This window comes from Haplochromis burtoni, unplaced genomic scaffold (assembly GCF_018398535.1).
Source record: "Haplochromis burtoni strain Fernald_Lab_line unplaced genomic scaffold, NCSU_Asbu1 Contig_29, whole genome shotgun sequence".
Classification (NCBI taxonomy): domain Eukaryota; kingdom Metazoa; phylum Chordata; class Actinopteri; order Cichliformes; family Cichlidae; genus Haplochromis; species Haplochromis burtoni.
The window spans coordinates 2,991,569-3,016,759 of NW_024582390.1; the positions used below are offsets into that span (position 1 = coordinate 2,991,569).

Below are 25,191 nucleotides of genomic sequence, written 5' to 3' on the forward strand. Positions count from 1 at the left end.
AAACAAGCAGGATGAAAGCAGAAATGAAAATGCCTCCAGTGATCTAAGAGAAGTGATCAAACAGTGAAGAGATAACTCCCCCCAGGTTTCAAGAGTAGACAGTTCAGAAGTAGAAACAGCAAGCAGAAAGTTAGAGCGCATCTCATCTTCTAGAATGACCGTCCTGCTATGAGCTGGGGTGAAACTGCAGCGAACGCAGTCATCGTTTCTTCACCCTCTAGTTACAAGCAGTCCATTAGGAGAACATAACCTCATCAGGACACCTCCTTATATGAACCCACCTCGGAAAAACAAGACGACGACCTACAGATATACTAGTGTTCTGTTATTCTTATTCACTGCTTCTCGGGTAACAGTCATTTCATCTGTCTGTCGGGCTTTTCATACCATGTGCAAAATAAATAAATAAATGTGCTCTTCATGCAGTGGCCGTGCAGATCTGTATTTCACCCTCCCCATTTGTGTCATCATTTGTAACGACTGCAGCGATTGTGTGAAAACCATATTTGCCCCCCCATCAAACAATATTTAGTTTACTAAGGAGAGCTGCAAACTAATAACCCAAAGCCTGCAAGGCACTTCACACAGACGCAACTGCACCGTTTTATGCATATTTAACAAGCCTCGCTCTCTGCATGTCAAAAACCAAACACACCCTCCCAATTTTTTCAGCTTTTTAAGCCGAAAATTGTCTCTCTCTCCCTGTGTGATGTCAGTGTCACTGCTGCTCTGCAACACTCTGTTTCATCCACTCCACCAGTTTCTCTGCATATCATATTCCACTATATTCCTCTTCTGTAATAAGTCACAATGGTAACTCCTCATTATTAGATTGATAAGGAACAATTTCACAATTGTTAACTCTTATATTCTATAAATATTCATAATTCTTCTTTCAAGTAATGGAGTTTTTTTCAGTAATTTCTACTAAGGTGGATAAGCTGTGTCCTAACAGTGTCCTATATACAATCAAGTGCTAAGTGTTGCGCTTGCTGGTCACAAATGATGTCTGTTTGTCTCTACCTGTGTGCAGTACATACTATGAGTTTTTTTTCCTCATTTAAAAAAACCTAACGAGAGTGGTAAGAGTCAAATGAAAAAAGTGAACTTGTGGGCTGCAGAATCAAAACAATGACGTGATGTTAAAACACTGCAAGCAGGGAAAACTTCTTTCTCATAATCACAGTGATAGCAAAACCCCCCACTTTAGCAGCCTACACAATTAAAGGTGTCAATAAACTATGCTAATCACACTGAGACAGTTTGCATAATAACAGCGAATGAACAGCCTAGGAAAAGCAGCAGCTATTACATAAAATTATTAATTTATTAATGTGTTTCTTTGTTAGAAGCTAAATTACCAAAATCTTCCTTAGAAGCATAATTTGGTGAAAGTAGGACAGTCGCATAATACGAATCATCTCTTCCTTATCAGGTTTTAAAATTCTGTAAATACAACCTCAGATGAATTACAGGACACAACATTTTTCACTGTGGCCTTATTTATCTAACACAAATTAACCCAAGATTTAGGAGCAGTTTGTGAAAAACTAAGAGGGAGACTAACAGCCATGTCGGGATAAACAAATGCACTTAATTGATCATCAGCAAATATGAACACCGCTACACAAGCAGACGTTTTGCCTCTTCATTGATGTGGAGCATTCAGGTGTCCCAGGAATCTCCCCCCAGTGGATCGTGCAATGCTCACAGAATATGCAAAAATCCCAAGAGCTACATCTCAGTTTCTACAGGCCTCATGTAACTTGTTAAAAGTTAATGCTCATGACAGTAAAATTAGAAAAAAGACTGAACTTGTCTCTAAAAATAGCATGCCAGGACAGCTTAGGTTTGCAAATCTGCATCTGAGCAAAGCACAAGATTTCTTGAAAAAATGTCCTTTGGACTGATCAAACCAAAGTGAAGATGTTTAGCCATAATGCACAGCGTCATAGAGAGAAACCCAAACACAGAATATCAGCACAAAGCCCTCATACCAGCACGGTGGCAGGGGAGTGTTGATTTGGGTTCGTTTTGCAGACGAGGGATCTGGGGACTTTGCAATCACTGAGTTAAAGCTTGGCTGAAACTAGAAATTCAACAGATTCCAAGCACAGCAGAAAATCTACAACAGAGCAGCTTAAAAAGAACAGGACGAAGGTGTTTCCATGATCCAGTCAAAGCCCAGACCTCAGCTCAACTGAAATACGGTCCCCAACCTTTTTTGCGCCGACAATATTTTCACAGACCGGCCTTTAAGGTGTCGCAGAAAAATACAACAAAATAAAACTAGTACCGGTACCGAAAAAAAGAAGATTTATTCATAACACACGTGAAAAGACCCAGGAAAACCAAGTTAACGAAAAAAACGATGACAAAATAACGCTAAAAACCCTGAAAACCATACATTTCACACCCAAGTCTCAACTCTCGCGGCCCAGTACCGGGCCCGGGGGTTGGGGACCGCTGCTGTAGTTGACTGTTGAGAGAGCTGTACGTAAACAAATGCCAGCAAACCTCAATGTTTGTAAAGGGTAGTGGGATAAAATTCCTCATCAACAGTATTAGAAACTGAAGTTGTTGCTGCTAAAGCAACTGAATCATAGGATGCATTTAGTTTTTTGCAAACTGCTTCTGTAGTTTGTCTTAGTGTAATCTGTCATGTGTTGTTGTTCATCTGAGGTTGTATTTACTCAATTTTAAGACTATTTACTTAATGACTATTATATCCTGATATGTAAAACCTTAGAACTTTGAAACTTTGAAATTTGCAGAAAACCTTTGTATTTCCTAATTTATGCATGATCACAGTTTAACATATGTCTGTGATTATTGTAAATGTAAATACATATATTATATTAGAGAATACAGTTCTAAAATACAACTATAATTTTGAGGAAGTATAGCCTCAACTGTAGACTGTAGTAAAATGTAAACAAACATCCAGCTAGTTTGACTGCATTGATCAAATGTGCCTTTCAGCCTCTTGCAGCATCAGCTTGCATTCATTTGCATCCCATGCATTAGAAATCTGTCTTTAAAATGCATTTGTGACATGGGAGCGGCTCTCTTCTGATAAAGGCACGGCCTGACAGCACTACCTCTCAAAACAACTGCATGTAGGGGAAGATTAATATGGTGCGTAGTCTGGTTTAATAACTCAGCCAGCTAGTCCACAACCCCGATTTTAGATTAGATCAGAGCCATAAGTCAACACACACACACACACAAACAGGTCAAGACATATCCATAATGAGTTTGTTTGTGGCAAGAGCATAAGAAATGGGGAGAGTCAGGATTTACTAGCACTTAACTGTGAGTCAGATTAACTTTTTTAAAAACATTTTGCTGTTGAAAAAGAAAAAAAATTCTGGTGGAGCAGATGGATGTAAGCATCTCTTTTCCCAGGGTGGAAGCTGAGAGTGTACATTGCCAAGGCTGATGAGGGAACGTGTATTTCAGATGATTATAAACATGCCCAAAAAAAATCGGACTTAAATCTGCTTCCTCTGTAGAAAGCCCGCGGAGAGTGTTTAGAAAATGTTCTGTCTACTGACTCCACCTGGATCATTCGGGATTATCCCTGTATAGCAGACTGAGGATGGAGATACCCCTCTGAAGATTCACACAGTAAAGTTTGCATTTCATCAACAACACTTTTATGTGACAACAATGTGAGCTAAGTTACACACGTGACTGTAAAAAAACAAAAAGAACAAGTGAGAGTACCCATTTCTTCCCAAAAAAAAATAAATACCTGAGTTACAATCATAACATGCACGGACTGCTTATCCACTAATAAGTAGATCATATTGTTTTAATGAACATTTTATTTTACATAATGGAGACAGGCAGAGAAATCTCCGGTGCAATCCATTAAAAATGTCTTCAGGTTTCACCAGTGCACTGCAGCATTGTCGGCTGTCACTGAGGTTTCTGATAATGAAGCCAGCTGGAATTTTTAGATAAGAAAATGCAAATGTAACGCACGCCATGAAGCCATGGCCAACAAACAAAAGTCCCACTATGCTGAAAGTAAATCATTTTTACAGAACAGATAAACTAAATTTTGTAGGGAACTGACTCTTTGAGGAAAGACTGCATATTAATAGAAGAACAAAGAGGACAAACGAGGAAGTAGTTCAGTTAAATTCATTGAAATGATTATCTGAATTTGTAAATTGTCCTTTAAAAATCATCTAATCTTTTAATATTTATTAAGCTACAACAGGGGTGTAAAACATCAAGCCCACTGTATGGCTTTGGAAAAAAAAACTAATTTTTCTTCCAAATTTATGGACTAAAAAACTGTATTTTCAACAGTAAACGTCGCCAAAGACACCACAGTAAGTAATAGATTAAAAAAAATAAAAACTAAATATACTTTTATTGTTAGTATTCCATTAAAATAACAGAAAAAATATTATTTTGGGTTTTTGTTTTCTTTACAAATCACTATAAAGGTTTTAGCTGTTGTTTGAGCTACAGTTCAAACTGTATTTTTTATTTTTTAATTTTTAAATTACACGACAAGCTGCCAGTACTTCCTTGAAATAATAATTCTTAATGTTTAAGCCTGTCCACGCTCAGAGTAGGGTAACAGCAATACCCTGTAAGCCTTTTAACTGCTAAGGTGTAAAAACTGAGACATAAGGCAATTAACAATTAAGAGGTTTCTCAATAGTTTTACTGGTCCAACCAACTTGAGATCAAATTGAGGCACACTGCAAAACGAATTTGATACCTCTGAACTACAGTAAGCTAGTCTTTATGTCAGCACACGCCAGCTGAATAGTTCAACTTATTGTATTTTCCAAAAAAAAAAACCCACAAATTACAATTGTGGAGAATATGGTTTCTAATAGTTAAAGACTTTTCAATGAAAACGAGTGAACGCTTTAGAAACACTGATTCACAGAACTGCGGTTCCATATGCAACAAACCCAACAAACCAATTTTCTTGACTAAACAAGATGTGGCTAACTTGTGAAATTGGTAACCAGATTTATCTATCATTAGTAAATTATGATTTCATAATGTGTGTTAGATTAGTCAAGTTGAAGCTATGATCCCTAAAATACACAGAGTATGCCTTTAATGTTCCAGCTCTGTCACTGTTTTGTTCCATCCTTGGCTCTATTTCAAACCAGGAGCATTTATGTTGAACATTGACTGGTTTCTCTATGCTATTTCCTTGTCTTAGCTCCAATCCAATGCATTTGTGTCCATATTTGCCTGTATGTATAGTTATGCAGACCATCATCTACATATTGTAGGTGTTAGCTATAACCAGGGGCAATGTCACAAATAACGGCTCTGCAGGCTACTCTTGTTTGTGCTGTTGTTGGTCCTTTAGCTATTCATGGAAAAAACAAAACAAAGTTCTTGCAAAGAGCTGAAGCAAAACTAGTGTTAGAAACAATTCTAGTTTCCATTACAGACACTTTCTGTGCTCTTCATGCTGAAGTTATTAGGTCAATGGTGCACTGCCTTGCACATGAAACATTTGTTTAAGTTAAATTAATCTCAAAAGGGTTACAAATCTGCATGCAATCCATGAGCTATTCAGTGCATTTAGAAAAAAATATCAGAACACAGAAACACAAAGGATGCTCAGGTGTCCCAGTTTTCCACTTGCAATTAAATATAGCTTCGTGTATCTTTTTGTGAATTTGTGACTCTATGTCAAGCTATCAGCATTAGAAGCGGCACGTGCACTTGATGATATGCGACTGTCAGGTGATACGTGCATATTTAACCATCTGTAAGTGAAATATCACAAATATTTTTAGATACTTGTAGAAGAGTGAAAATGATCAGATTTGAGAAACTGAATTTAAGAGGCTTTGTGTAAATTATGATTATTTATTTAATTTTTGATGTATTTTTAAAAATATATCTACATGTCTTCTATTTACTGTGTACATGTGTGGACTGAAGCATGCATTTGTAAGTACTCAAAATTATCCACAGACAGTTGTACACATTTGTAAATCTTAGTTTATGCTTGTGGATCTTATCATACACATTGGGAACCTATTGAGACAAATTTGACTCCACGGGTTTGAGACACAAACACAGCCTTGCAACTGTGCCAAATCACATGTACAAATCTATGAGCTGTAGCGACCCTTTGGGAAAGGAAAGATATTTTTTTTGCAGTTCTCCTATTCCCGGTGAGCTCAACTGTTGTAGCCCAATTTCCAACAAATCAACATTCGTCCTGTGCACAGTGTCATCCACATCAAGCTACGTGCTGTTGGTTTTTTGAAGGACTGAAAACAAGTTCATTTGCATAGGCTGCATAAACCTTTATGCAGGAAAACACCTTCACAAATGGACATAAATGCAGTACCATAAATCCTGCATCTGTTTCACCCTGACAAACACAGGGCACTTGCAGTAAAAATAATGTTTCCTGCGTTGACAAGTACAGAGAAATGCTGCAGTAAAGCAGGAACTAATAAAATCCTGCTCTACTGCCTAATAAAATCAATTTTGAGGAATGAAAGGATTTCTTTCATGTCAAAAAAGGGTTAAAATGTGTAATTTTGATTAAAAGAGATTGTTTTTATTGGCTGGTGATGGCAGGAGAAAGACTTTAATTAACTATAAATAGTAGTCAGTCTATCAAGGAATTTTTTCTTTATACCAAATTGCAAAGTTTCTTATGACAAACTCTTCAGGAAATTAATTGTGAACTTGGCTATTAACAGCTCATTTTGTTATTAATGAGTCTGTCATTTATAAGTAAAAGAAAAGTAAAAATGTGAATCCAGAGTAACCGCTTCATATTTTGTCTCAACAACATCTAAAACACAAAAACATATAATTAACCAGAACTGGTGAGAAATCATGGCCTTATTAATGTGCCAGCGACTTCCACTACTAGCAGCTTGCCTGTGCAGATGGTGAGGTGGATAAATCTTCCAAATGTTAGCGAAACAGAAAGGTTTATTTGCTTCACAAACAACTGTCAAGAAGCTCGCAAGCAATAAACCCATATCTCCAGGCTTAGGCTGACAGAAGCACACACACTACATTTATGTTTCTCTGAAATTTAATATCAAGATGATATTTCAGAAGCTAAGGTGACATTTGTCAACTTCTAGCTACCTTTTATAAACAAGAGTCTTAAGAAAACACAAGGAAATGTCACCTCTTGGCTAAATCAATTTGCATCTGTTCTATTTTGGCTTTTTAAGCTCCAGTGACATTGCACCAAAAGCGTTTCCCCTTTAAACTGCTGACATTGCTATTCTCAGGAGTTCTCAATGACACTGCAAAAAAAGAAAAAAGAAAACCCAGAAAGAGTGAACCAATCACAGCGCTTCTGTTCCTACACCTCTGCTACTGAGGGGATCCTATTACCATGAACTCATGCTAATTAGCTGAGAAGGGAGACCAATTAATTGTTTATTTTTGTCTTTGCAATGCAATTACTTTGATGTATTCACCATCTGAAAACCTTTAAACTTCTCCTAATTGATGAGGGGGTTTTTTATGTAGCTTCTCAAAGACTTCGTAAAATAATGCACAAGTAACAACATTCAATATGATTTAGGCTCCCAAAATGACAAAAAGAACAAAGATGAAATTGTCTAATTACTCATTATAGACAACTATTTTTAAAAGATGCATTTGCTACACAGTGGCAGCTCATAAATGACATTAACGTCAGGTCAAGAACCTTTATTCATAATTAGCTTTACTGATTTTTAGTCAGAGTTGGAACTACTCAATTCATTAGTAAATCTGAGTTGTTCATTGCTAGTGAAACCTCAGTAATAATTCAGTTCAGGTTTTAAATTCAACTTTAAAAAAAATTGTAAAAAAACAAACATTAAATATTGTGACATATTCCAGCTAAAGCCTTTATTTAATCGGCCCTCTTAAATCCACTGCTTCTTATGCAGCCTCTTCCTATTTGCGAAAGCCAGAAATATATCTTTCTGCCCCCACAACTCAGGAGCACAGCCAAAGAAAATCCCAAAATATGCAGTCTTTCATCCTATAAAGCCCCACTGATTCACTTTAAAACATACCAGCCAAAAGCTTCTTAACAATGAAAAAGTCAAATAACTCCTAAAGAAACATTTTCTCAGCCAGCACCAAATTGCTTGCAATTGAAATCAGAAAATGCACGTTCAGTAGGACATTAAATATCTAGAAATGACAAATTCTGGTATTCCACTGTTACATCTGCTGTCTGAAACATCAGAAATGATCAAAACACAGCATTTTAAACCTTAAATGTAGATAAAGACACAGAAATATTATAATATACGAGTAACTGAAAGAAGAGGGAGCTTTTCAGTACCTTTTTCTGACAAATGATATCAAACATGTGGATTTACATTTTAGGTATCACATCTATATCTCTACTACACAAATTCACCTAAAAAGACAATGATACCAAGCGCAGTGAATGCTCTTCTCTGTGGACACAATGTCATTTGCTGGCTGACGAAAAATGGTGTACTACTAAAAACACATGTAACTTCCTTAAAGTTGATTTAAAGCTAAATTCATGTTTAAAGCTGTGAAATGGAAGAGCAGAAAAAGCCAAAACCATCAAATCTCTGCACGTTTTCACCACCAGGTTAGAATAGTGAATTTTCACCAATGAACAGGTAGCCGTCACCTGTTGCATGCAAGATATTGTTTTCTTGGTAAGCACAGAATAAAATTGACACCTGGGGAGAGACCTTCAGGTGCCTATTCAAGCAAGAGCGTGCTCAGCACCGGGCTCATCGGGGAGCTAGAGGGAGACTTTCAGCTGTCCAAAAATGCATATTGGTCCGTCCGATTCAGCATCCATTCTCTCTACTTCTTTTCTCTGTTTGTTTCATTCTGAGTAATACAGACCAAGATATAGAAAATGCATTTCCGTACACCACACAGGTAATTGAGCTCCCACCTGCTGCCAAAATTATGTGACCAAATCGCAAGCCTGCCCTAAGTCACGGGAATATTTCCATAAACAGCAATGTCTTGAATAATGCAGCAAAAAGAGTGAGGTGCTATAAGCGCAGGGAGGAAGGAGGAAAGCAGATTGTGGAGCACCGCGAGAGGCAATGATGTGTAACACCCCTCCCTCTGACTACAGCGGTAAGACAACATGAGATAAGGGGATCAGCGGTGATGCCAAATCCCTTCTGTGGCAGCCAAAGATCATTAGGTCTATTAGAAGCCTGCATTGTTTAAACTCAGAGATAACAAACTTGCACATTTCTTTGCTTTTACTGCTTTTAGAAAAATAGATCTCACTGACGATTTTTTCATGTGTGTATGTGTGTCTCTCAGTCTCACCTTAGCCGTAGTACCATGTTCACAGCACCTTGAATGAAGGGTGTATTCTCATATGGTTCAACCTGCATGAGAAAATATCTGGTGATGAAGCAGATTAAACATCAGACTGGCAAAAGCATTCACTGTGAAAAAGAGGAGTAAGAGTCACATAAAGCATGCACGAGAGAGCATGAAATTCTGCAAACTTCAAGATGAACATAAACAAGAAATGTGTGCACACACTATGTGATTTCTTTTTCTTTTTTTTACTGGAAAATGTCTTAAATTCATTGCAGCAGCAGGGAAAGTCTTAAGGGAGAAGAAAAGGAACAAGACATGAAGGTTTACTGTGTAAGGGTCTATCACTGTCATCAAAACCGTATTACGAATGGGCTTTTTATATGGCAAGGATGAGATATTATGGAAAGGAAATGACTGCTAAGAAGCTGTCAGAGTTAATTCCTGACTGGGACACAAGACTACACCTCAAACTGCTTTGGCTCATTTTCAGACTGACAAAAGCCAAAGAAAATGGGATACAATGGCAGCGAGTTTTCAGATGAGATACACCCAGTCACTGAGCTAGCACTGTCAGGCAGACAGCCATTTACTCTGAGTTATTACTGCTGAGAGCATCCCTCCAGGAGACCGACCGTCTCCGTGTATGCAAGCGCACACACACACACACACACACACACACATACATATATATATATATATATATATACGCCCACTGACACGTCCACAGACAGACACGCTCTAAGTGTGCACGCGCAGAAATGAACACAAACACACACAATCACAGTGGAATCAAGGTCATTGAATCATGACAAATTGGTGCTGCTGCCGAATCCCTCACCTGGGGATGCTGAATAGACAAGCCTTCAATAGGGACATTGTTGGCATCCTCCTCATTCTAGGAGGAACAAAATGTGAGGCATAATTGTGCAAATGCTATTACATCCTTGGTAAATATCAAATCAGAGCTCATCGTATAAAGACAACAGAGGAAAGTCAATTCAAACCAATCAGTGAGGAGCATTTTGCTGTCTTCATGAGACAGGTTAAATCAAATTCGTGGCATTTTTTAATGAAACTGCATAAAAATGCGAGCAGAGAAATAAACATTAATTAAGTGAGTTCATGATTCTTACACAAGCAGCAGCTCAAGTAGGACAGTCAAGTGAATTTAAAAATAAAAATACCCCTTTGGCAACTTATCGAATTGTAAAGCAGCAGAAGGATATGGCCGGTTTGTCTATGACAACTTCTCTTTTTAGATATTCTAAGATATTTTGCAAGTTCAAATTGGTGTAGGAGAGGAATATCTAACTTACATCTTTGGCGTCATCTTTGACCCTTCGTGACTGGAGGGGGGAAAAAAAACATTTTCATATATTTACTGTCAGACACACGGCAATAATCATCTTATATGTTCTGTTTTAGTTTGTCAAAGAGCAAAAAATGTATATAAGCCATACACTGCTCACAGACTGTATGTGTATATATCAATCCATCCACATATGCCTACACCTTTCTTTTTACACTGAAAAGCAGCCCGAAGTTTGCAAAAAACAAACCAAAGCACATCTGTGTTGAAAAGAAGAATATATATATATATACCTTAAAAACAACCCTTTTCGTAAATCATTACTGCCGGTAGAGTATTATTTATTGCATCATACATTAAAGCTGGGAGTCTTTATCAAAGGGCTCTTTGATCATAGTTGTCTAGTTCCTCCTGCCTCAAATCCTTACAGCTATCTTCCAGCTCATTACAGCGACCTCATGACAGGCTCTCTCAGAGATAAGCCATCTGCTATCCAAAAAAACTAACCAATCAGGAAGGGGCGGAATGCACAGTGTCTAAGACAGAAGGGAAAGTTGCATAATGGTTTGATCTGCGGGTTGGACATGACATGCAACACCGTAATAACTCATATTCGGAATTTATGTGCAGGAGTTATAGTTCTGTTACAGTTTCAGACTGATCCGAGAAAATATCTTGGCTTTTTTGATGATGATTTTTACTGATGATGATCATAAAAGAGTAAACACATTGATTAATGCCTCCCTCTGTGGAGTCTCACCTACCCTGCCCTGATTTACCGCTGCTCTGCCTTCCTCGCTGCGCTCGTCCATTTCGTCGTCACTCCACTCCCAGTCTCCATCCTCTGTTTTGTGCAAGTGGCCACTGGAGCCGGGGACTCTCCTGACCTGCAGCATTACGACATCCAGCACACGATGTTAATTAAATTATTTGTGCTCCTTTGACTTCATGTGTCTGTACATTGTGCTTTACCCATGAGTCCATTAGCTTTTACAGACCTTTAAATAAGAGCACTGACCTCAGTGATTTACATAACGTGGCTGCGCATTTGTGACATGAAAAGTGAACGTACAAAGCCACATTCAAGTCATTTAGTCTGTTAAGTATGTTTGGTACTGCAGTGGCAAAGGTACTGCTTGGTTCTGAAAAGATCTTTATTATGTAACCAAAAAAGGAGTTTAAAGTTTAGAAGTTTTTCTTGTTAGGACAAACTTCACAAAATCAAACATCCTTTTTTCCTGTGATTTAGATATTAGAAAAGATACTAGTCAAAAAAAGGAAATACAACTGCTGCGAAAAAGTTTTCAATCTTTGCATTACATCGTCATTTTGAAACCCAAACATATGCTGCCCGATTGGTTTTAGTCAACTGCATGATTTTTAAATTGTTTATGGAAGACAAATCAACTTGCAGACAGCAGAATTGCTTCAGTTTACAGCATTTTCAAGCCAGTGGTCTTAAAGCACACAAAACAGTGTATGTACAACATTGTTATCAGTGTCTTCATGCCACGACTGACTGAATCTGACCGAGTCTGGGCTATTGGCAAGTTGGATACTGGCATGTGTGTCTGAGCTGCTGCACACTTCCACGGTGTCCACGAGAGCATTGTCTCTGATGTGACTGATGTTCTTGGCAGAACTGAACAGAGGTACCAAAATGCGGTCCTCCAACTTGTACTTGTGCCATTCTTGCAGCAGCACCCCACCCTGCAGTTGTTTCAGCAAGACAGTGCCTACCCCCCACACTGCCAGAGTAGCTCGAGCTTTTCTGGATCAGGAGCACATCCAGCTACTTCCTTGGCCAGCATTTATGCCTGATATGTCTCCTACTAAAAATGCCTGGAACTTGCTGGGTGGGCATGTTCATCAGAGGCAGCCACAATCAATGACCACTGCACAGCTGCAGTATGCACTCATCCAGGACTGGAGAGCAATTCTTCAACAACAGAGCCAGACACTTGTACAGACCATGTGCAGACAAGTGAATGCTTCCATCACGCCCAGAGGAGGCCCAAAAACTCATACTAAATGTCTTGTTTATGCATATGGTAATGTAGTTCAAACATAATCTTGCATTTCTTTTTTTGACTAGTATATAACATCTATAGTCACAAATAAACTCATATGTTTCCAAATAGATGCAAAACCCATTTAGTTAACTGAGATAAAAAATAAAACCAAACTAAATTAAAATTTACAGAAAATATCTTTATTTTTAGTCTTACATTTGTCAACACAAACACAATTGCATATGTTTCTGGAGACCGGCTTGTCATGACTGTGAGTCAGCAGCCTTCATACACGTGCTGTATTATACCATCTGATAAATGTGACTAAAAACTAAATATATATATTGACTAAACCTACACTGAACTAGAAAGAAAGAACTAGATTATCTGTTTTCACCAGTTGCTTATACCATTTCAGTAGGTATAATTTGGCATAGCACAATAAATACAAGAGAAAAAATAAATGACTTAACTATGGTAGTTATAGTAGTTATAGTTAAGTAGTTATACAACTGAAAATGTATCAAGTATAACAAGACAAAAACAGTAAGTATGGCAAATCAAAGCCTAAATACATAAAGCCTATAATTTGTTGCATTTCTACAGTTAAAGCATGTAAGAGAAGCAACATGCGAGATGAGACACAAGGGCACCACAGTGTTACAGAAGGGAGCACACAAAACTGTAAGCCACTGGCAGCAGAGTCATAAAAATTCCCCAGCTCTAGATGGGGTCAAAGTTAAAGAAGCACTACCCTTGTGGTGGTGTCAGGTTTATTTTCCAAACCTGACACAGAACCAAGACTCCCCCAGTTCTGCTCAGGGTCCTTGAGCAAAACAGACACAGATCAATGCACTGGGCAGCCATACATGAAACCCAGCTGACATTCACTCACAGAAAGAAGAATACTGAGAAATGAACCAAAAATGTAGGCTAAAAATAAGATTGAACAGAAACATTGTATGTTCAGAATCTAAAAATGCTGGCGGTCGCTCATAACGGCGTTTTCAGACACTGCGACACACTCTGGTACAAAGCTGTGTTTTGTTTTGTTTTGCTCTTTTAGAAATCAGGCTGCAGAAAGCATTCAAGCAGAAGTCAATCAGTACTGCATCATCATTTGTGCACCAGACCATACATCTGAACTTGATATCAATCCCAATCTTATCACATGTTACTTTTTGTTATGCAACAAATCAATGATTCAAGCACACATTAGTTTTATCTGGCCTTTAAACTAATATAAAGCCTGCTAGTTTCTCTTTTAGACACTCAATACTGGGTGTAAGGGTGCCCTCTGCTGTTTTTTGGACCCACAAACACCTTCATTTTAAATGGCTGGCTATGATCCTGTATAACATTTCTATTTAAAATAAAGCAAAATCCCTCGCAAATGCCTATTTGTATGTTCTGTAAGAGTCAGTTTCTCCTATTTCTCATTTCCGCAAGTCATTTCTGAATCCTAGTTCCATTTGTTAGATAAAGGAGTAATGTTCTAGCTCCATTATCATCTTAAATTACTTTGCTGGTGACAGAATCTGCCATCTCCTTTTCATTCACTGGAGCAGGTTAATGGAGAAGCCAGGTTTCTTTTAAGAGTCAAAGAGTAGCTGTGTGGCTTTAGGTCGACTTGTTTCATCAGAGAAGAATCCCACATTTGCTGACAGTAAAATACCACATAGGAGAAAAACATTAGAAAAAGAGCAACTGGTTACTAAGGCGTGAAGAGAAGGGAAAAATACAGATCAAAGAGAGGTGCACTGAGAACACGATCTAGACGATTTGAGAGTCTTGAGATAAGATCTAACAAAACCAGGGCCACAAGGTCGCAACATCCTGCAATGACAGTGTTTCTATAATACTGCTTGTGTCTGCAAGCTTTGGGTAATGTTGCTGAGTTTATAATGTAGATGACTCTGCAGGTCAAATCGGGACAAAGCAACAAGGACACTGGCTCTGCAGCCCACACATTTCCCAAAGCAAAGCTATCAAGTGTATCAGACACTACCTGTAAACCCTGCATTCTGTCTGTTTTGTACTTTTAAGAGGAATACACATGTAAAAAATGCATTCATTGCACTACACAGTTGTTGTGCATCACCACTTTGTGATTAAAAGGCTCCACAGAATCTATTTTATACTCTCTGAAAGTGATACCATTTCACACTGGCACAAATATTGCTGTGCAAGTTCAAAGTAATGTGGCTCCAATTCCAAAGCTTGCATAATTTGTGTATCAGTGACCATAAATACAGCCTAAATTAGAAGGTGATGGCTGTAATAAACTTAACTGTCAAACTCTGATATACTGCAGCACTTGTTTATATCCATTTAGCATTCTTTGTTATGACTTCCACATACCACCCACCATAGTCATCTCCCTTTCTATTGATGCCAAGCTATGTTTGTGCGTAAATACGACGTCATACACAGAAATGACCATGTTATCTACGATGTCCTTCCTTTACCATGTCAGTGAATTTCCACCTCTACGCTCACTTGCACTCTGCCTTCTGGCAATGGCCCCGTGTTCCCACTTCTGTCCTGGCCATCCAGGCGTAATGTTATGTGGAGTCAATATCAGCTGTGTCCAAAAGCTGCACTTCCTCTCAGTAAACTGTGACCAGTGGGAAACAGAGCAAGCGAACTGAGCAATAATCTGCTCCTTTCTGTTACCTAACCACAACAATTAATTTCACCCTGTTTGTCTCCGGCGTGACACATGCAAAGAGCTTCACATGAAACCACTGACACACAGCTGTACCGTCTGACTGTTACGTGGCAGTTGCCCATATTTTTACATAATCTACACAACAGGGTGTAAAGTGTTTGAGGTGCTGAAGAAAGTCGCAGAGCATCGCATGTGTTGACTGGAAATGCAGCACTCTGCTGGAGACAGACACTTCAGTCAGTTCCTCCTCGCTGCCATAATTCGCTCATGTCGAGTCAATAGCTGAGTTATTTTACGGGGAATGTTTACGCGAACATACCTTCTTCGCTCTCTGAGAAATCTTTGGTGCATGACTCAAAAGCTTCTCCACCAGATATTCTTTGTTCTGTGAAAAAAATGGTCAAAATATAACTAAGTTAGACGGATGGAAATCCAAAGGCTGGACGACACGTGAGAAGTACAGTATAGAGCAAAAGTCTTGACACACCTTTTATTTCTTTATATTTTGCAAGGAAAATGGGAAATAAGTGCAGCGATTTATTGAAACATTTTCAAACATGCAAGAAAATACTGTATATAAGGCAAAAACAGAAGGACATTTAAAGCTTTTCCTTGGATCCATGACTGACAAGGTTTCATTGTGTGTTTTTCTATTCAGTTATGCTTTTACTGCTTTGGCAGTGTGTTTGGGACTATTGTCGTTCTGAAAAAAAAGCTTTTGTCAAACGGACACTTTCCAGATGGCAAGGCATGGTGGATACAAATCTTACGATACTTTCCTACATATATAGTTCAACCAATTTTGATAAGATCCTCAACACCACTGGCTGAACGCACGATAAGAGCCTCCACTGTGTTTAAGTGTTAAGTGGCTTAACAAAAGAAAATCATCTGAAAATCATCTGAAAATGGTCAGGTAAAAAACTGGACCAAAGATTAGTGAAAAAAGCCGCCATGTCTAAAGAAAGAAAGACCTTCAGAGAGCTGGAGAACTATCGCTCAAGTTTAAAACGTATTCGAAGGTCTGGCTCTGTGAAAGCAAAACATAAAAAATGGAGGGGTGGCTAGAGACTTTTGCACAGTACTATAAATGGATTTATTAAGTCCCTGGTATAAATTGGTTACTGGCTATGCAGAAACAGCAAGATGAGGCTGCAGTACTTTTCACAAAATTAAAATGACCTTAAAAAGACTATTTCTCTAACTGCTAATCTACTTGGAAAAAAAGGATTTTGTAATCTTATAACTTTGTTATAAAGATTTTGGCTATTCACCATTTAACTACTTAACTAATCACTATTATAGTAAAAAAAATTCAGAAATACACAGTGCTTATTATAAGAGAGCAACATTTAAACTTGCCCAAAATGTACTCAATTCTGAATAATAATAATATTAATAATAATTTATATAATAGCAATAATACTACTATTTCTCATATATATTAAATAATAGTAGCTAGGTGTAAAGTGTAAAGTAAAAGTAAAGTGTAAAGTGTGCGTGTTAGTCCCCATAGGGAAATAGTTCCTCTGCATTTAACCCATTCACCCAGTGAAGCAGTGGGCAGCCGCCAGTGCAGCACCCGGGGAGCAGTGTGTAGGGACGGTACCTTGCTCAGGGGTACCTCAGGGTAGCTGTTCAGTGGAGTCGAACCCCCGACCTTCCGATCACGGGGCCACCACTCTACCTACTGAGCTATCCCTGCCAGGTTATGTTTTATGTCATTGCTGATTCATCCAAGTAAGTATAAACATCAAAAATGCATAAAAAAAGCATTCACTGCGTGTATATCTGACTCGTCGCTGGCATAAATCCAAACGGACAGCAATAATAACAAAAGATAGTGAGATGAGACAAATACCTTGGCCTTTTGGAAGAATTTGCACTTCAAAAGCTCTGCGGCTGTAGGCCTAGAGATACAACAAACAAAGAAAAAAGAAAGCATCATTACAGTTACTGAATGTTAGTCACGATTGGGTCATTTCACTGACCAATAATTGCATCAGCTCTCTCCACTGATATATTTGCCTGATACATAAACATGTTGCTAACCTTTTGACAGGATCCTTCTGAAGGCACATAGATATTAGCTTTCTAAATGATTTGCCATATTTTTTTAAAGTTTCCTTGTCCTCAACACCTGTCTCTAGAGAGGGTGGATCATTCTGAAGGGTAAGCATTAAAACCTGAAAAGACAACAGAAGTGGTCATAACTGCCAACACATTTCACCACCAGTACAAAATCTGTAGATGAGGAAAAGAAACTAAGAGCAGGAAACTGTGGGAAATGTTGTGGAACATAAAGATGAGTATCTCTTAGATGAAACGCTGCCTGTTTATTAGCTCTTAGGTTTCCCAATTACAGAAAGAGCAGCAAGCCAAACTGCTCTCCTTCCACATAAAATTCATCATTACTAAGAAAACCTCAAAGACGTTTATTTAGGAGAAGGTTTATCAAGGTTTATGGCCAGTTTCCTTTTCTTTTTTCTTTGCCAGCACCAGTATATGTTACAAGACTGATTAAATAACACTGAATGAACACATACTTTCATGGGAGGGTAGCGGTGATAAGGGGCAGAGCCTGTTGCCAATTCAATCGCTGTAATTCCAAAACTCCATATATCTGCTTTAAAATCATAGCCCCGAACCTGCAGACACAGAATTACAGTACCGTGTAATACCAAAGTAATGCTTAAGGCTTCATGTTAAGGCAATGCTGCTATTGGTTGTCATGTCAAAAATAACAGCATTCCATTACAAAAAGGGCTAGCATTAAGCAGAGACAAGATCAGGCAAATACATTTTACATAATAATAATGGTAAATGGCCTGTATTTATATAGCGCATTACTAGTCCCTAAGGACCCCAAAGCGCTTTACATATCCAGTCATCCACCCATTCACACACACATTCACACACTGGTGATGGCAAGCTACATTGTAGCCACAGCCACCCTGGGGCGCACTGACAGAGGCGAGGCTGCCGGACACTGGCGCCACCGGGCCCTCTGACCACCACCAGTAGGCAACGGGTGAAGTGTCTTGCCCAAGGACACAACGACCGAGACTGTCCAAGCCGGGCTCGAACCGGCAACCTTCCGATTACAAGGTGAACTCCCAACTCTTGAGCCATGATTATAATAATAATAACTTTTTTGTATAGCAGTTTTTATGTGTTTTAACAGTCTGGATGAAGACACACATTTATATTTAAGTGTAAATATCCCAACATATAGTACAAAAAAACAACACATTCACACTAAGGTTCTTACATTTGTCTATATAGCTAAAAATCATGGGAGGATGATTATGGAAAAGCTGACTTATTATAAAGAGTGTTCTTATGTGCTTACACCTGTCCTTATAGCTCACTGGGTTAAGCAGGTGACCCATATGGCAATAGACCAGCGGTCCCCAACCTTTTTTGTGCTATGGACCGGTTCAATGCCCGACAATATTTTCACAGACCGGCCATTAAGGTCTCGGATAAATACAACAACAAAAAAAAATGATACAACCAAGACATATACTGTGGTATTTTGTAAATAATCGACACGCATTCAAAGTGTAATTGTGTAACTTTATTAGCAGCGTCCTCTTGAAACACGTCCTCCTGCCCCTTAATGCTCTCTGATCGTTATGGCAACGCGTAAATATTGCTTTCAAAATAAGACACACAAGTACAACACGAGAAAAGACCACTGCAATAGACTATTGCAGAAGGCTAGGTCTGAATCTGTCCTAGGCCATTTACTGCTCATCTTCCCTCACCTTCTAGTCTAATATCATAATCATAATAAAGGCTAAAAAAAAAGGTTTTTCGTTGGAGTTTGAAAAAAAACCCCCCACTTAATCAGCTGACCTGCAAGGCTGTTTCAGAGTGTATGTGTTCCAACCTTAAAAGCTGGATTTAAAATAACGGTTAATAGGCCTTAATAAAAAACAAGGTCTCAGCAGGTCTGTGATATGTGCACGACCCTGACCATGTATGGCCTTGTAAGTGATTAATAAATTGAATCTGAATTTCACTGGAAGCCAGCGAAGAGCTAGCATGGTGGTACAGTGGTTAGTACTGTCACCTCACAGCAAGAAGCTCTTGGGTTCTGTGTGAACTTTGCACATTTTCCCTGTGTCTATGTGGGTTCTTTCTGGCTACACCCACAATCCAAAGACATGCTAATTGGTGATTCTAAATTGGCTGTAGGTGTGAGTGTGAGTGTGAGAGTGAACGGTTGTTTGCCTCTCTGTGTTGACCCTATGACAGACTGGCGACCTGTCAAAAGTATACTCTGCCTCTCACCCTATTACAGCTAGAATAGGCTCCAGCCCCCCAGCAACCCTGAATTGGATAACCAGAAGAAGATGGATGAATGATCAGTGAAGGGAAGCAAGTACAGGGTTGATGTGCAAGTGCTTGTTAGCAGCCTAGCTGCTGCTTTTATGTTTGTGGAGTGTTGAAGGGAGGAAACAAAGGCAGACTGAATAAATCAAAAGTGAGCAGTCTGATGAAAAGATCTAAAAGCAAAATACAAGAACCAAATAAAAAGCCCAGAAAGCAACGCAACACAACCCAAAAGAGTACATGAAAATACTGTACTATGAGGACTTTCTCAGCGGCTTAATGGACTGACATCTATACTAACTCTGGAGAAAATAACTTATGTATTAAGAAACAAACTGGATATGTTTTGGGCCATATGGACAAAATTCTAGAACATTACCGGGCCGCGTTTGTTACCGGCCGCAAGAGTTGAGGCTCGGGTATAAAATTTATGGTTTTCAGGGTTTTTATCATTAAGTCTGTTCCCCTGGGTCTTTTCCCGTGTTGTACTTGTGTGTCTTATTTTGAAAGAAATATTTACGCATTGCCATAACGATCAGAGAGCATTAAGGGGCAGGAGGATGTGTTTCAAGAAGACGCTGCTAATAAAGTTACACAATTACACTGTGAATTTGTGTCAATTATTTACAAAATACCACAGTTTTTGTCTTGGTTGTATCATTTTTTTGTTGTATTTATCCGAGACCTTAATGGCCGGTCCGTGAAAATATTGTCAGTCATTAAACCGGTCCGTAGCACAAAAAAGGTTGGGGACCGCTGGTCTATTGCCATATGGGTCACCTACTTAACCCAGTGAGCTATGAGGACAGGTGTAAGCACACAAGAACACTCTTTATAATAAGTCAGCTTTTCCATAATCATCCTCCCATGATTTTTAGCTATATTGACAAATGTAATTTGTGCTAATTTGATATGTCTGTCTGACCCCCCCGTTATGATTTTCTTTATTTTGGTTTCAATCATTATGTCTTTTGTCATTATTTTATCTCTTATTCTCTTATTTTATCACAGCGTATTATGTAAAACTTGTTATAACCAATAAATAAATATGTAAAATAAAAAGAAAACAATTGTCTATTGATGCACATGGGGTGTTTAGGGAAGTGAACAACAACTGGAGCAAACTAGACACAGATGTAGACAATCAAGGCAATGAAACTGGGGAGGAAGTAAAACAAGACAAAACGTAAGAGACAACTAAAAAAGTAAAACAGGAACTGAAGCATAACACCAGCTAAAACAAAGAAATGCTGATACATGAAAGAACTAACATAGGGCAACACAGACTTGAAGATATAAAGGAAGGCACAGAACACAACAACATTGAGGGAAGATAACAACCAACCCAAACTAACATAGCTAAGTTTAAAGAAAATCCACTCTGGGACAAAACATCAAGAGCTCAAAAATAACAGGAAATATTGCACAAGGTAAAGGGATGAAAAATATGGAATCAAACCCTAAACCTATAATCAAAAACCAAGGATAGTGAAACCAAACAGAAAACAGTTAATAAAAGACTAGAATACAAAAACCCAAAATAGACCAGTTGCATTTTTTTCCAGTACATAACATAAAAGTTTTCATCAGATCTTGCCTCGACAGAAACAGACTCACCTGTTCCATCACCTCTGGTGCCATCCAGCATGGTGTGCCAACAAAGGTCTTTCGAACTTTGTTTCTAGTCATGTCACCCCCTGTAGCTAGAAATGCACTCACTCCAAAATCTGTAAAAACAAAAGAAAAGCATCAGAACAACAGAGAAGATTTTAGAACAACAACACATGGTAATTGGCTCATTTAAAAATCTGTGTCAAAACCCTGTGTGACTGCTGCAGGGTAAAGAGTAAATATTGAACATCAAATACATCAGAATTGTTCATTTTCATTTTAGCTTGTTTACTGCGTCACAGTATGAAAAGCTGATCTCCTCTGGAATGAGTGCTGCATGCATGCCTATGTAATGAGCTGGTCAAAGCGGGTAGATTCAAAATTTGTGTGCATACTGTGATTTCGGTCTCTGAGTGCCTTGGAAAGTGCCTACAAATAAAATGTTATTATCATTATTATTATTATTATTATTATTGACAAATCTGCAGTGACTGTATGGTGATATTATGTCAGCATTATTGTTGAATCTATTCCAGAATTTAGGTGCTACTGAGTGGAAAAGGACATCCCACCCAGTACTAGCAAGGTGAATCCAATTAATAACAATTAATAACGTAATGACATGGCTAGTGAGTGTAAGCTTTGCAACAAGTCTGTTTAAGAACAAGAACAACAGGCAACATAGTGTGAATCCAGTATCAGCCAAAATAATGCATTCACATCAGGACCCTGAAACTAATTAACTCAACGAGTTACACTTGTGCTTATCCTGCTGTGCTTATTTGGTAACCTGCAGATATTTTGTTTTTATTTTATTACAGAGTCAACTGCTTTTTCTAATTCCTGTAATTGTTTTTATTAAAGGCTATAATCAGTCACTTCAATTAAATATAACAGACAGCATTAAAAAGCTGACAGCTTCAATGGAGTAACTGATTAAGCTGACACACAATAATTAAGAAAGAATTATGATTCTCGAATTAAAAAAAGGAAAACGTAAACATACCTTATTGCTCTCTGTTAATTATTACAACCTATGAAATCAATTCCACCATCTTACCACAAATACAGTGCATGCATTTAGTGTGAAAATAACCAAAAAAAGAGGTTTAAGAGAGTGTTACACAGTATTCAACAAACCTGCAATCTGAACAGATCCGTCTTCCCCCAGTAGTATGTTCCCAGCTTTCACATCCCTGAGGTCAACAAAACATTAATGCAGTCAAACAACAAAGTCATGTGGAGCAGCATTGATTCTTCCACTCCTGTTAACGTGTCGCCCTAACCATCACCATATAGAACTATGCCCATGGGGGTCGTAGAGGGTTAAGTCTGACTCACATTGACCTTGATAACCAGAAAGTGTACAGATCACGGCTGAGCTACAATCCAATGAATGAACGTATTTGTGTTCATTTTCAACATTACCACTTGGTTTTTTAGATAGCGGATCATATTTTCAATCAAACAATGTTGATTAAACAGAGGAAAAAGATATAAACCAATACCTGTGAATTTGTCCGTTTCTGTGTAGATAGTCCAGACCCTCTAGAACTTCGTTTAAAATAGTGGCAATGATAGGCTCTTCTAAAGCTCGATTTTTATCATCTTCTTTGCTTATGTGCTTAATTATATCGAGCATAGATCCTAAAAAGATGCCAGCCAAAAAAAGAAAACATGGTTAATTTTTAGAAAATAATGGGAAACAAAAATCTGTTGAGTGATTAATTTATGTTACATTTCAGTGTTTGTGTATTTGTATATTTTGGTATTTTTAGATTTGTTTTATTGCAGGGAGCAGCTTATTGTATTGTCTTTACAGCTGAAATTACTTAATTCAGTGATTTAAACCTATGGTTTCCTAGTTAGTTACCACTGTTGGGTGTTACTGCAATCACATTACATTGATTTCAGTTCGTGTGCTGGAAAATGTCAGAGTGGTTTACTGCGAAGATATGGACATTACTTTTATTTTTATTGTACAAAAGAGCAAGAGTACAATGGTAAAGTGCAAGCTCTGTACAGAAAAGAAACAACCACATTGTACTGGTAACTTTGGCTCCTAATAGCACTGCACGGACAGTCTGCTAACACAAAACTAGCCAAGAACCCAGAGCGATGATAAACCTGAGTGTATGCAGAACCCAGCCCAGCAGCCAGAGCCTGACCTTTAACAGGTATTAAAGGCAGTGATGAGCAGTCAGGCTCACTTCCTACCTGTGCACATTTGTAAAGCAGAATCACTGTTACGTTTTCAGCTTTCCGTTGTGTTGTCAGCTTTTTGTTCATAATTAAACACTAAAAGAAACCTAGGGATTTGTGTTGGTGTACAGGATTGGATCCTTGGGTTTTTATTGTTAAATGGTAAATATATAACATTATGTTTCAGGTAATTTTACAAAGTAATGAGAAAGTACGGTAACGAGTTATTACTTTCTGTGGAGAGTAATTAAGTTACGTGCTGCTTTATTTTTTTGGGAGTAACAACCCCGACACGGGTCTTCAATTGTTGTCCCAAAGATTGTGATTGCCTGTCTGTGAAAAGCGCTTAATAAATAAAGTTTACTTACTTACTTAGTTTACTTACAGAGATATACAACGGTTACAAAATTAAATAAAAACGACGAGCAAATGTTGTTCATTTTAGTCTTCATGAGTGTGGTCAAATTTGTATTGTGAGGACAATATCTACAAGTGTTCCAACTATAAAGCAAAACTTAATTAAACCTTACCAATTACAAATTATGATACCTGAACTAATAAAAACTGAACTGAGCAAAAACTACTGGAGTCTAAGCAAAACTAAACTGACCTGATAAAAAAAATTTTTTATTAATTATAATGGATTATTATACTGAAACTGGCTTTATAATAAGTTTTGAAATTTCTCAGATGTAACGCTTTTTGTCAACTAGGCATTAACACAGGTTGATACACTGCTGTTCTTTAATCAGATTAAACACAGACCGGTGTAAGGGCATTTAAGACTTATGTTATCACATGAATGGCATGAATGCATCACTAAGCCACCCGTGTCAGGTGAAGCTTACCCCCACTCAGAAGCTTCATGACTAACCAGAGTTCATCCTTCACAACAAAGGAGGTGTAGTATGTGACAACATTGGGATGGTTGCACTGACTCATGGCTTGAATTTCTTTCTATTGGTAGAAGCAAATGAAAGGATATTTCACATACAGGACATCTCATTTATTCAGGGCACTTGCTTTATCTTAATAATCTGCAACGAGCTGCATAAACAACAGGAAAGTTAGAAGATTTCTATGCAAACTGCATTAATAGATAAATGAGAACCATAACAATATGTAGCAGAAGTTAAGTAGTACTACAGGAATCGGGTGTGGCGTAAAAAAACCAAAACACTGGGTTGAGAAAACAGCCCGTATTTATTGTACTCACCAATAGTTCATCCATGCTGGTCTGGCATTTTTCCAGGTTAATTCTCTTTATGGCTACACGCTCCTGTCTGGGGGTACAGAGGGCTGCCTGCACAACAGCTGTGGCCCCGCTGCCTGAGAATTAGAGCCACAATGAAGCTATGACAAAGTAAACAGGAGCCAAGTGGGAATTGCATTACGCACAGCTGGAAGACTAAATTCAGCATCAGTTTGTAGCTTTATGGATTTGTCTGGCTCACAGATTCCCAGCTTTTCCGTTTTAGCTACTAACAGAACTTCTATTTTTTTCTTCTTTTTTTTTTTAATCAATGTGATGAGTCGTTTACTCGACTCATTACAAATCAGGCCACGCTGTGGAGTAGCAGAGCTGTTCACACCAAGATGCTGTGACACATGACATATTGCTTACAAACTGTTAGAAGCAGATACACCAGAGAACACATCACAAATTGTGACTGTCTACAAGTTGAGGTGTGTGTGTGTGTGTGTGTGTGTGTGTGTGTGTGTGTGTGTGTGTG

At 38.2% G+C, this 25,191-nt stretch overlaps 1 protein-coding gene across 1 annotated transcript in view; it reads right to left on the reverse strand.

Moving 5' to 3' along the window:
- stk39 (serine threonine kinase 39) overlaps positions 1–25,191 on the reverse strand; it is a 33,840-nt gene that overhangs the window by 7,126 nt on the left and 1,523 nt on the right. The window contains exons 2-14 of the mRNA XM_005918186.3: positions 24,675–24,787; positions 24,307–24,415; positions 22,765–22,903; positions 22,397–22,452; positions 21,263–21,372; positions 17,851–17,952; positions 17,357–17,490; positions 17,166–17,214; positions 15,624–15,689; positions 11,386–11,508; positions 10,629–10,658; positions 10,151–10,207; positions 9,313–9,374 (exon numbers count right to left, since the gene is read on the reverse strand). Coding sequence (XP_005918248.1) covers positions 9,313–9,374; positions 10,151–10,207; positions 10,629–10,658; positions 11,386–11,508; positions 15,624–15,689; positions 17,166–17,214; positions 17,357–17,490; positions 17,851–17,952; positions 21,263–21,372; positions 22,397–22,452; positions 22,765–22,903; positions 24,307–24,415; positions 24,675–24,787 — 1,150 coding nt within the window. The remainder of the gene's footprint in view (positions 1–9,312; positions 9,375–10,150; positions 10,208–10,628; positions 10,659–11,385; positions 11,509–15,623; positions 15,690–17,165; positions 17,215–17,356; positions 17,491–17,850; positions 17,953–21,262; positions 21,373–22,396; positions 22,453–22,764; positions 22,904–24,306; positions 24,416–24,674; positions 24,788–25,191) is intronic.